Source organism: Rattus norvegicus, chromosome 3 (genome assembly GCF_021556685.1).
Source record: "Rattus norvegicus strain SHRSP/BbbUtx chromosome 3, alternate assembly SHRSP_T2T, whole genome shotgun sequence".
Taxonomy (NCBI): Eukaryota; Metazoa; Chordata; class Mammalia; order Rodentia; family Muridae; genus Rattus; species Rattus norvegicus.
In genome coordinates, this window is record NC_141536.1 from 141,939,306 (window position 1) to 141,951,715 (window position 12,410).

The following is a 12,410-nucleotide window of genomic DNA, read 5'->3' on the forward strand; positions in this document are numbered from 1 at the left end:
GAGGCATGAAAATCAACGAGATTGCTGCTGGAGGCCAGCTTCAGCAGAACACACCCCAGGGGGAAAACCTTTGGCTTCCACTTGTGTGGGAGTTTGGGACTTCAGGGGGTTGATTGCACAGGCAAACTCAACGATCCTGCTCCATCACATCTAGGCCAACCAGCAAAGAGGCTGAGACACAGCAAAACACACTGGGTGTGCTCTGCCCAGATCTGACAGGGCCTGGTCCCCACTGTCATCATTCTGGCCAGGGCTTGAGTTTGGGAAGTTTCAGGAGAGGTACTTGCCAAAGTTTTAGTCCAACCCAAAGGGGAGGAGTCAGCCGCTGCAGAGGAGCTGAGAGGGGCTGCAAGGTGGAGAGATTTTTAAACCCTCCCAGAGATGGAAACAAAAGGGGAATCACCCAAACTTCTAAAGTCTCTCCAGTCCCCGGAGAACCTGGTGATGATCTGAAAGGGGGCAGTCTGATAGCAGGGGAGGGCCCTGCTCAAATACAGCAGTGACAATATTTTCATTTCTCCTCACTGTAAATACTACCTAACTGAAACTAAGCAATCCCTTCAAAACAGAGCTCACAGTAGAATTCTCTGGTGCCCAGTGCCAAGCGCTCTGCAGACCTGGATGGGGCAATGGGAGGAAACCCCCTCCCATAAATAAATGCATAAGCAAGGCACTGAGGACTCAATGTGGCACCTGCCTCTTCTCCGCCCTTGTGTTCAATCTCCAACTGTTAGTGCGGAGCACTGCCATCGAGTCGCACCTGCCATCTGGAACAGCCTCACATATTCCAAGACCTCCTTTCTGCTTCGTTGAACCTCCATCTTCTTTCAAATCATGCTGAGGACCGAAATGCACACCCAGGGCCACAGGGAAAGTGTCTGGGATGGACCCCCAAGCCACAGCGAGGGGTGCCGCATCCTTCCGGCTACTCCCAAGTTGCGTTTTCGTTTTCTGCTCTTCTTCCCTGCCCCCCTTTTCTTTTGGCTCTAACTCTGGGTTCTTTAAAGAGTAGGGAAAGGGAAGGGAGTACAGCGAGTCAAAGCAACCCTTTGGGGTAGAAGGGCTGGGGAAGTAGGTGACTGGCAGGGGTGAAGCCGCCCCTGGGAGACAGGGCAGGGTCGGGGACGAGGTCTAGCTCATCGGAGCAATAAGGGTGCTCCCAGAGGTGAGGCAGAGCCTGAGGACAATCCCGCTCTGCCCTCAGAAGAGGAGGGGCTGGGCCTCAGTTTCCTCATGTGTGAAATGACACCAAATCCACCACGGCTTTCACTACCTCACAGAAGGGCTGCCGGAACCCCAAATGAAGCATAAACATGCCTGCCCTCTCGAGACATTCATAAATGACCGCTGTCGTCACCACTGCAGAGGGGCGCCCTGAGAGACTCTGGGGACCCGCCTCTCTCGGGAGTCTCAGTCGAGGGCTGGGAATGGGGACCCGACCGCTGATGGGGGTTCTAAGCAGGAGGAGGCTCTGAGCCCAACAAGCCCCGCGGGCCGGTCCCTCCGGATCGAAGCCGGCGGCCCGGGTTCGCTAACGAGCAGGGGCCCCAGGTGCGGGCCCCACCCCAGACTGGGGGACCGAGGGGGGGGCGCGGCCCGCGCGCTAATGACTGTTGACAACGCGCGCAGGGGCCAGCGGGCCGCGCGCGCCGCTGACAGCTGCTAGGGCGGGGGGCGGGGCAAGGGTGAGAGCGCTCGCGCTCCCCACGGCGCAAGCGCGTGCGCCCCCGGAGGGAAGGGGCGGGAAGACAGGCGCGTGCGCGTGCGCGTGCGCGCGCCGGCCCGGGTTCGGAGGGCCTGCTGGAGCGGCTCGCGCGGCTCCTCGCGGGCAGGCAGGTAATGAGAGTAACCATGGCAACCCACCAGAGGAAGTGTATTCTGCAGGAGACGTTAATCCCCTCTCCCCGGAGCTGGGACAGCCTGACTTTCCATTCTCACACAGTAATTAGATACCAGCTGTCAGTGCAGGGGGGACGGCTCCACGGCTGCAGCCCGGCTTGGGGGGGGGTGCACAAAAGGGTGGGGGGACGCGGGGATGGGGACGTTAAAGACACAGGGACGCTCTGCGTCCCTGAGCCCGGCCTACCCGCCCTCTGGCGCGTGCCCGCGCACCTGGAGACCCCGCCCGCTCGGGGGACCCGCCCATCCCACGCGCACCTGCTGCGCGCGCCCGCCCATCCTCTCCCTCCCCGGCTCCTGCCCTGCCTCCTCGCTCCGCACACCTGCCCCGCTCCGCCCTCCATCCCGACGCTGCCCACCTGTCCTTTGTGCGGGGCGGTGCTACTGGGTCCTTCAGGGAGGGCCCGCTAGGTGCCAGGCGCTGTGCCAAGCCTAGGCTCCTGCAAATCCTCCCAGCCCCTCCATGGTAAGCGCCTCAAGGCTCCTCTCCCAAGGCTCAGCGGGGTGTAGCCATTTGCCCAGGGTCCATGCAAACTTGAACACCCATCCTAATGCCTCCCATTTGGCCATAGAGCCTACAATGCCTTCCCTTCACATCCACATCTGTCACAACCCTGGGACATCCCAACCGCTCTGGGGGACAGAAAGATCACGCTGGTGACTGGCATCGTGCTGCACCTACTATGTGTCCAACATTTACTGCCTCATTTCACCTTCCAACAGCCCAGGAATTTCTTATTCCCATCTTACAGGTGGGGAAAGAGATGCAGAAAACTGCTGCTGTCCTTCAGACCCAGGTAGCCCTACTTCCAGATCCTTGCCCCAGCTACTGCGATCTATTAACCCAACTATGGATTTGAAGTGGCTGCAAGCCAACTCACATCTTCCCCTGTCTCTCCTGGCTCAGCTAACTCAAGTCCTGTCTCCACAGTTGTTACCTCTCCTAATCGCTGAAAAATCCAAGAAGCTTCAAGACCTGAAGCTGTTCCTAATTTTTGTCCAGCCTTCCAGAAATCATAGGCCTTAGCACAGACAGCCTCTTGGAAAAAAACGGAGACAGACCAAGGCAGGAAGCTGGCCCATGGGGTGATGGAACCTCTGGGCAAGAGGTCAGTCTCCTCGGACTCAGTTGGACCCACAGGCCCCCACCTCCCACAATCGGGGGCATGCCAAGGAGAGGCAGGAAGTACAGATAAGCAGAGCCAGCTCTCAGGACCCAGTGGCGGCGAGTGTCTGGGGCAGGAGGACGCTATTTGATCCCTTCCCTACTGCCCTGGCCATGACCTCTTCTCTCTCTCTCTCTCTCTCTCTCTCTCTCTCTCTCTCTCTCTCTCTCTCCCTCCCTCTCTCTCTCTCTCCCTCCCCTCCCACCCCCCTCCATCATGGATAAAGGAGCCAGCACCTTTATCCTGCAGCAGAGAACCCAGTGTTCCTCAACCAACTGGGCCTCTTTCGAGTGGGGATAAGTGGGGGAGGCTAGGCCCAGGGCTTTAGGAACAGGGGTACCCCTGGGGCAGCCCCACCCTATATGGGCCTTGGCTTAGCAGCCTACATCTCATGGTTTCCTGCCTCCTCTCTCCCCATCTCTCAGAAGCAGAGCAGCCTAAATTTGGCTCGAGGAGGGAATGGGGGAGGTGGCAGCAGGCTGGTGCTGTCAGAGGCCAGGGCGTAGCTCCCGTCTAGCCGGCTGGCATTTTTGCTGTCTGGAGGAGGGCAGGGGGGCCTCCAGCAGGCAGCCCTCTCCCTCTCCCGGAAAGGGAGATGTTCGTTCCTTCTGACACACACTGAGTAATGTGCAAACGACATGCAAACTGGGTTTCAAATCAGCATCTCAGTCAGGCAACAACCCGGTGCTGCTTTGGGGGATGAGAACAGGACTAGCAGCCTCCTTGCCAGGGGCTCTAGTGGGGGTCAAAGGACACAGGTCCTAGGGCTGTGCCTTAGAAGAACTCAATTACAGAGCCCCATGCCAGTGGCTGAGTCCCTATCCAAGGGCAGAGGTCTGACTTTCTCTGTCTGCACTGCCAGAGCTGAGCGCTCTCTGTTGCATGGTAAAAGTAGCCGCCCTGTCCAAGTGTGACCCAGGCTTGCCACTGAACAACTGGGTCAGCTCCTCAGCTGGGCATCTAAGTGAACAGCCCATGGGGACAGGCATTGCTTTGTAGATGGCCACTGCTCTTCCCTAGAAGCTGGGCACAAGGAAGTGACCTGGAATTGGACCTAGATTCCAGACTCAACAAATGAGCTTCTCTGGGTCTTACTGCTCCACATCTGGGAAGTGGGTTCAGAACCTCATGGTCAACTGTGATGTCCATGGGCTAGCCTTATACACTGTGGGCATACTACAGTTCTCCACTGACACTGGCATTGTGAGCTCCTTGCTTTGGTGACCCTGGACAAGTCCACTTATTATGGTCTGTATTCATGAGGGGGTAAATGAGAGGTGGAAGGGGGCTGTCCGGGTCTTAAGACACAGCAGGCACTTGACTGGGTGGGCACAGCTCTTCCTTCCAACCCTTCACCATCCCCATCCCAAACAACCAGGAGGGGTGGGCTGGCCCTCCACACTATCGGGTATGGAGAGTTAGGGGCCCCTCTTCTTGGTAACTCTGTTTAGCCCCAGATAACTGCTCTCCTGCCTCCTCAGCTGGCACTGATATGAGCTGAATCCAATTTCCTGCCACCCAAAAGCCACTTCCTGCCAAACTTGAGCTGATACCAGAAGAACTTGTTTTCTGTACACAGAGCAGTCCCTGGTGGGGCTGCTTTTGCATTGGCCAGTCTACCTGGTAGGACTGGGTGGTGGAGGATGGGGACTCTGCCCTCCTCACCCACTGCACCCACCTGTCCTGCCCTAGTGTAGCTTCTGTGCTTGCCAGCCATCCCAGCCAGGTGTCCCACTGGGCCCAGACAGGCATGTTTAGGCCATGGCACACAGTCAGACGCAGTCACGTATAGTCAGTCTGAGAGCACTGTGTGTGGGCAAGACCACGGGAAAGGTGAGTGACTGTCCATAAATGATCACATCCATACATAGTTCTACACATGAACCCATGGCCTCACAGTCACATAACCATATGGAGTCACGGGACAGTCTTACATCCAATTAAACGCAGTCACACTCAACAGTGCATGGTTCCAGAACCCTTTGCTTCGTGCACATGCACTGAAAGTGAGCATGGATGTCTGCCTGAGCGGGGCCTTGGGCTAACCCTAGTCATAACAGCTGGAATAGTACCATCATTGTGCCCATATTACAGATGAGTAAACCGAGTCTTTTTTTTTTTTTTTTTGGTTCTTTTTTTTTCAGAGCTGGGGACCGAACCCAGGGCCTTGCGCCTCCTAGGCAAGCGCTCTACCACTGAGCTAAATCCCCAACCCCGTGTAAACCGAGTCTTAAAGAGGCAGACTACAGAGGCACCAGCCACTCATGCTCACTCTGCTGTCCTAGCCTGCCCAACTGCCCCCATCCACACACATACTGTTTCCTCGGCCTGGAGTGTCTTCTGGCTTATTCCTTTAGAATTGTCTACTCACATGGTTCTTCCATAAGAGCCAGGTAGCCCCTGTCCATTTCCTCAGAGCCTGGGTCATTTTCAAAAGAGCACATCTCCCTTTGGTTTTAAGGGACAAGGAGATGCAGCATTCTGTTGGCTTCACCCACGTTCTGTTTTGTGGTACAGAGGAGATACTTAACAACTATTTCAGAATTGAAGTGTCTGCTAAGGACAGAGTCTGGACTGGAAGCCAGGACACCCTGAGGCTGGAGCTAATTTCTGTATTACTGTGCTTTTCATACTTCCTGAAGCCCCTTTAGGGGGTTGGGGATTTAACTCAGCGGAAGAGCGCTTGCCTAGCGAGCGCAAGGCCCTGGGTTCGATCCCCAGCTCCAAAAAAAAGAAAAAAAAAAAAAGAAGCCCCTTTAATGACAGTGATGAATGAATGAATGAATGAATGAATGAATGACTCAAACTCTCACCATACCAGGCCAGTGATCCCCAGGCTAACCTCCTTCATTTCCTGGCCATGTGGACATGAGCCAAGCTCCAGGCCCCTTGGATAGTGGCAGGGCTGACGGCCGCCTAAAGCCGGCTGTCAGAAGCTTGTCTGGCCAGAGCTGCCAGCAGGGGAGACCAGCTGGCAGTGCAGGGTCCATGGGCCCAGGCCTGGAATCCGAGACGCCCTCAGAGGCCCAGCTTCTCTTTGGGCCCCCACAAACTGGCCTTTGTTCCTGGGCTAGCCAAGACCGGCAGCTTGGGTTTTCTCTCGGCCTGCGGCGCCCGCGCTGAGCTGGCGAGGTAAACGGGCCAGCCTCCCCTCTGTCCACGTCCAGGACGTTGCTTCAGGACTAAATGGAGATGTAATTTTCTATACAAATCCATGACAATTTAGATGGAGTGATTGTAATTGGCTTTTCAATGGAGGTTTTGTCCAGCGCTGGTGGCTAGAACTGGGTGGCCTGTTTGAGGCAGGCTCCATTTAAATGACAATAAAGCCATAATATTGAGGACTTGTACAGCGCCCAGTGCCCCTCCTGAGCCCTTGGGGAGCCTCATGTTTATGGAACTGCTCCTTCCCTAGGGCTGTCTGGGCAAGAGGGTGCTGGGGGTCACTGTGGCTAGGAGAGGGACGGCTGCTGTATCTTTGGGTTTCAGAAAACAGCTGCGGAATGGCTGGAACAGGGACTAACCAGTAACCAGTTCCTCCCAGGGCTGGAGGCTATCCCTAGTGTTGGGGTGCTAATAATCTCCCAGGTAAGTCAGATGGAAGGCTCTGCAATGCCTCGATATGTCACGGTGTGGTGCACATGACCCACAGGCCAAAGCCTGACCCTCTTGTGAAGGCTTCCCAAGCGTCTATGCCTCAGTTTCCCAGCCCTGGGGTGTGGTGCAGTAGACATCCCAGAGGGGATGACATTTACGTAGTGCTCAGCCTGGCATGTGAAAGGTACTCTATCTGGACTCACTAACTGCCCCTGCCCGGGCAGACTGGCTAGTGACCTCAGGTTCTCTGCAAACCTCCATTGGCTTCTCTTTAAAATGGGGCTTTTAGGGGAGTTTACCCCACAGGGTTCCGAAGATTAATGCTAGGGTGTGTTCAAGCACTTAGCAGAGGCCAGGCTCCAAGGATGACAGCTCTCCTCACTACAGCTCCCGCTTCCAGCAGCTTCTATGAAGAACTGCACTGAGTGTGGGGAACCAAAAGTAAGAGAACCAAGAAGACAGGAGGCCCTGTGGGGATGTCTCTGCTGCCTAAAGATGCTATGGGAAGGATTGATCTCATGGAGGATGGGGGAAAGAAGGCTTCACAGAGGATGTGCTATCTGGCCAGACCATTCTGCCAACCAAAAGAGTGCCCACAAGCACCAGGCAGCTTCTCATCTGCCAGTGAAGTGTGGTGGCCACAAAGATGCCATTGAAGTGATATGTTTAAGTCATTCTAGAAGGCAAGCTTTCTAGGCAAAAGGCTAGCAGGTGGGAAGGAAGCTGCCATCATTGGTAGCAGTAAGTGGAGTAGCACAGAAGCTATGTACAGTGTATATGGAAGCCCTGACTTGACTTCCTTTGTCACAGGCAGCCACAGAGAAAGCCTGAGCAGGTACTGACACAATCCAAATTCTCGTTCGTTTGGGTAGGGGCATCACATTTTCTGTCAGAGTGACCTAGAACTCACTGTGTAGCCCAACCTGGTCTGGAACTAGTAGCAGTCCTCCTGCCTCAGCCGCCCAAGTGGTAAGTGTGAGCCAACAGAATCCTCCTGACTGCTCATAGAGATTGGGTGTGGAGAAAAGGATAAGGAAGAGAGCAAGGAGGCTTTAAAACTGTGGGTGGATCACTGGGAGAAAGGAAATGTTGGATCTGAGAAACATAGACACCGGGTAACGGCGGGGTGGATGAGAAGGCAGGAGTGTGGGCTGTGGCAGTGGGTGGGGATGCCAGCACAAGAGACATGTGGCCATCAAGGTGAGAGCAGAGGCTGCTGGAATACAAGCAGGGGTGGTATGAAGGGATGATGGTGAAGAGATGAGAACCAGTGCCCCCACCTCCTCACCCCTCCTACCCCGTCCATGCCAGGCGGGGACTCTAGCTAGGGCATTTTCCTGAAGTCAGAGGGGCAGCAACAACAATTTTCTCCAGGCAGGAAAAGATCGTGCTAAGATTCGTGGCTTTTGAAAGATCATTTTGGTGACAGGGTAGAGGGTGGGAAGTGGCAGGTAGGCGAGGCTGGAAGGAGAGAGGCAGGCAGAGGCAGAGGGGCACTCAGAGGCCTCAGGAACACCCAGGACATCTTCCAACACCAACAGTAAAAAAAAAACTGCTGTCTCAAAGAGGACTAAAACCAGTACAAGTTCACCCAGCGAGTGAAGACCCCACTCAAACACCCTGGTCACTGACAAGAGCCATCCTGAATAGTTTATTTGAGCTGTCGGTCCGGAAACTACTATGTCACCAGGAGGTGGCACTGTGATCATTCCCATTTTCCAGATGAGGAACCAGAAGTTCTTCAGTTCTGTCACTCGCTTATACAGGGTCACAAAGCTGGGACTTAATCTAGACAGTCTGACTCACCCATCCACACCAGAGGCCCCAACCAGGAGGCCACAGGCCCAGTGGGAGATAAGGGCATGTTCCAGGGACCTGTGTGAGTTTTACAATTTTTAATTTATTGCTAATACTAAAAAGTTGAAGAATTCCACAGAAAGAGGAAGCCTGACCTTGTGATCTCTATGTCATCATGCTCTGGGCTCAGTCCTGGGATCTGGTCTGTCTCCTAGTCATCTCACAGTGACACCAGGTTCACATCAATAGCTTGGACCTCTCCTCTGCCTCCAGATAAGCTACTGGACAGCTCTGAAAGCCAGTACTATCCAGGGACTTTCTGGGACACCAAGGAAAACATGTACTGGTCCAGCAAGCCTTTGTCACTTGGTCCTTCCTCCCATGTCCACAGCCCCAGCCTTCACCACTCAGCCTGCTGCACCAACATCTTCTCCAGTGCCTCTTGCTTGGGCCAGGCACCTGGAGAGATCCTTGACTCTCCTCTCTTACACCACTTCCTGTCTGTTTCATCTTTAGGCTTTACCCAGTGTCCAAGGGCATCCTGCCACCTGCCGACACTGAGCACAGGAGCTGGAGAGAAGCATGTGCTAGTGGTCTAGGGCCAGCCTCTACACTCACTCTCCGGAACTAGTCTGTGAGAAGGGCAGGGCAAAACAGGCCGCTCCATTCCCACTGTCCTTGCAACCAGAATTTGCAGTCTGGCAAAAGCCTGAGTGATACGACACAATGTTAAAAGTATAACTCCTAGATGGGTGTGGCAGTACAGACCAACCCCAGTTCTTAGGAGCAAAGGCAGGCAGATCTCTGTGAGGTCAAGGTCAGCCTGATCTACATAGTGAGTTTCATAGTGAGTAGAGGTATGTAAATTCAAAAAATAATTTCCTTTTGAATTCCCAAGCTGAAGGTGTGGCTCAAAGGCAAGGCACTTGGTTAGCAAGCACGATGCCTGGTCCAGGACAGTGCGGATACCTGAAGTGATGTTAGGCTTGCAGCACCGGGGCTCCCGTCAGGGTTCTGTGAGGTGGCCCCACAATATCTTCTGGGGCCTGGCATAAAGCAGGTGCTAACAACTGATGAGCAGCGAGCCCTGCGGACGAGCCTTACACTCTTCACTGTGACCCCAGGAAGCAGCAGCACCCCCTTTTTATTGCTGAGTAAACTACATCCAGGAGAGGCTAAATGACGAAAATAACCAAGGTCACATAGCTCATAGGTGGCAGAGCTAGAGACCAACCCAGGCTGCCTGGCCCCTGACCTCACTCTTCAGCTCTGTTCAGGCCACTTCTCAAGAAGAAATAAGGTTTAGAGAGGGAAGGCCGTTCAGGTTGCAGATGAGCAGGACCACCGGCACCATGGCCCTTCCCTAGCTCCTAACCATACGTCTGATGTCACCCAGACCTCCAGGCCTTCAAGCTAACTCTGGTGGCTCCCACAACTGCCCCCTAGGGATTAAGGCAAATCTGACATTCCTACCACCCCACCCTGCTTGATCATGGACCCTACTTACTGAAACACTATCAAGCCAGAGAGGGTGGGCCTGCTTGAGCGATCGTAGCTTGGCTATTGGGTAAGAGCAGCAGCCCTTCCAATTGAACTTAAGGCCCACTCCACAAGAGGATGTTCAAGCCTGACACCATAAGCCAGAACAAAAACCTGTGGTCCCAATAAGGAAGCAACTTCTATGGTTTTTTTTTCCTCATATGGATGTGATGTACCACCACACTGCCTTCTAAACGTGTGTTTATGCCTATGGATCTCTGTTGTCATCAGCCTCAACCACTGCTGAAGCGTCTGACAACAACACGTGGCTGTTACTGTGGCATAGAGGCCCATTTCTTAGCCATTAGTGGATACCTATAGTCAACCCCTCCAAGACTCAGAAATCACTGCAGGAAGAATGTATGAACTGGACAACTCAAAATAGCTGCAGGAAGTCCCTGAAACTGACCAGATATACTAGGTCCCTCCCTGCCAGAGTAAACAGTAAAAGCTGAGAGCCTCTCTCTGACAGGAAGAAGCTGAGCTGCAAAAACCAGCCAAGCTGCCTAAAAGAGATTTAGATCAACTGAAGCACCTATAAAAGACACTCTCCAACCTGTTGAGTTGTCTGCAGGCTGTGCTCCAGGTTCCCAGCTTTGTGAACTGTCACCCATGCTGGGGTTGGCTTTGGTGATGCAGCTGTCTTTGAGTCCTTTCTGCTCCTGTGAGTAGCTACTCACACATATTACTGTACCATGACTCCAACAAAACTCATTGGTTCACCAAAGTGGACTTTGGTGGTACCTGTACTTTGGTCTATAGATCAGATGTGCGTGTTGCGTCTTGTCTCTCCAGGAAATGTTTGTCACTCATCTTCCTGCCTGGAATATCATTGCCTGCCCAAAGCTATCCTTTCATGGTCCAGTCAAATGTCCTTCTCCCTGAAAGGCATCACACACACACACACACACACACACACACACACACACACACACACACTGTGTCTCTCTTTCATACATTCTCTCTCATACTCTGCCCCCATGTTTTTTCCCTTTTATTTCCTTTGGTGCTTTTCCAACAGGGACAACGATGGGGTAAGTGCTCTTCATAACACAGAGGGCAGCACTCACATGAGGAGGTTGAGGCACCAGGAAGGGAGACACTGACTGAGCCAGGACTGGACCCAGTCTTGCCTGATGTGAAGTTAGACTTCTAGGCTGGAGTACGTTCAGCTGTAGAGCACACTTTGTGTGCTCACCGAAGTGTGATCTCCAACTCTCCAGGCACAGCTGCCAATCTCCTCCATCTGGGAATTAGTTCAGAAGTGGGTGGCCAAGGCCCTCTGAAGACATAGGGACTGAATGGGGGTGGTCAAGAGTCAAGAGTCAAGAGCCACACGGATCACATGATCCTTGTAAAGTATGGATTTTCACTCTGGCTTTCAGGACGTTGTTTAGGGACCAAGTATGTGTTTGAATGTGTGGTACATGCCAGCCAGATCAATGAATGGGTCACATCTTAGACATGGTGGTTGGTAGTGACAACTGGTGCCTCGTGGCAGTGAGAGAAATATGGCATCATGTCCAAAAGCAGACACTCTTGGATGGAGCAGTTATACATCTCAGTAAACTCACTAGTGTGGAGTGGACATCTATATTCACAGATGTTCGCTGAAGTCATGTGAAAGCAAAGTACTGGAAGGATTCTGAATGTCTATCAATGGAAAATGGGGTAAATAAATTATAGTGTGTCCATAAAGTTGAATATTATGCAGCTATAAAAAAGAATGAGACCGTCCTTTTATGCTCTTACTTGCTCTTGTGCCAACAGTGCACAGATTTACTGCTTAGTAGAAAAAACAACCAGAAGAATGCAGAGACTAAAAGTCTTAGAAGAAAACAAGAATGAATCTTTGCAACCTCAGATTAGGCAATGGTTCTTGGATGTGACACAAGAGTAAAAACATGAAAGAAGGAAAAATCAGACAAATTGGACTTCATTAAAATTTGAAACATTTGTGCCTCAGTGGACACTGTCAAGAAATTAAAAAGGCAGGACTCAGGAAGATGAGGCAGGGGGACTCTCAAGTTTGAAGCTAGCCTGCATAATATATTGACTCTGAGAGAAAGACACAAACACAGACACACAGAGAGACAGACACACAGACACACACACAGAGACAGACACAGACACATACAGAGACAGACACAGACACACAGAGACACACAGACAGAAAGACAGACACACAGAGAGACAGACAGACACATAGAGACAGAGAAACAGACACGCAGAGAGACAGACACACAGACACATACAGAGTGTATTAGAGTTGGCAGGATGACTCAGGTGGTAAAGACACCTGCTCCCCAGACTAATGGCCTGAGTTGAATCCCCAGAACCACATGAGAACCAACTCCCACAAGTTATCCTCATGTTCCCATCCACACCTACACAAAATAAATCAATGTTAAA

General features: G+C 52.9%; 1 protein-coding gene across 12 annotated transcripts in view; it reads right to left on the reverse strand.

Annotated features, from left to right (window-relative positions):
- The window catches only part of Nol4l (nucleolar protein 4-like), a 142,500-nt gene that overhangs the window by 84,256 nt on the left and 45,834 nt on the right, over positions 1–12,410 (reverse strand). Inside the window, exon 1 of one of the 12 annotated variants that reach the window (XM_087653390.1) lies at positions 1,318–1,661. The exons of 5 other annotated variants lie outside the window; for them this stretch is intronic. Coding sequence is in view for 2 of the 7 variants with exons in the window: in XM_087653381.1 (XP_087509507.1) it covers positions 1,274–1,315 (42 nt within the window). In the remaining 5 variants the exon portion in view is untranslated. 12 annotated transcript variants of the gene reach the window in all.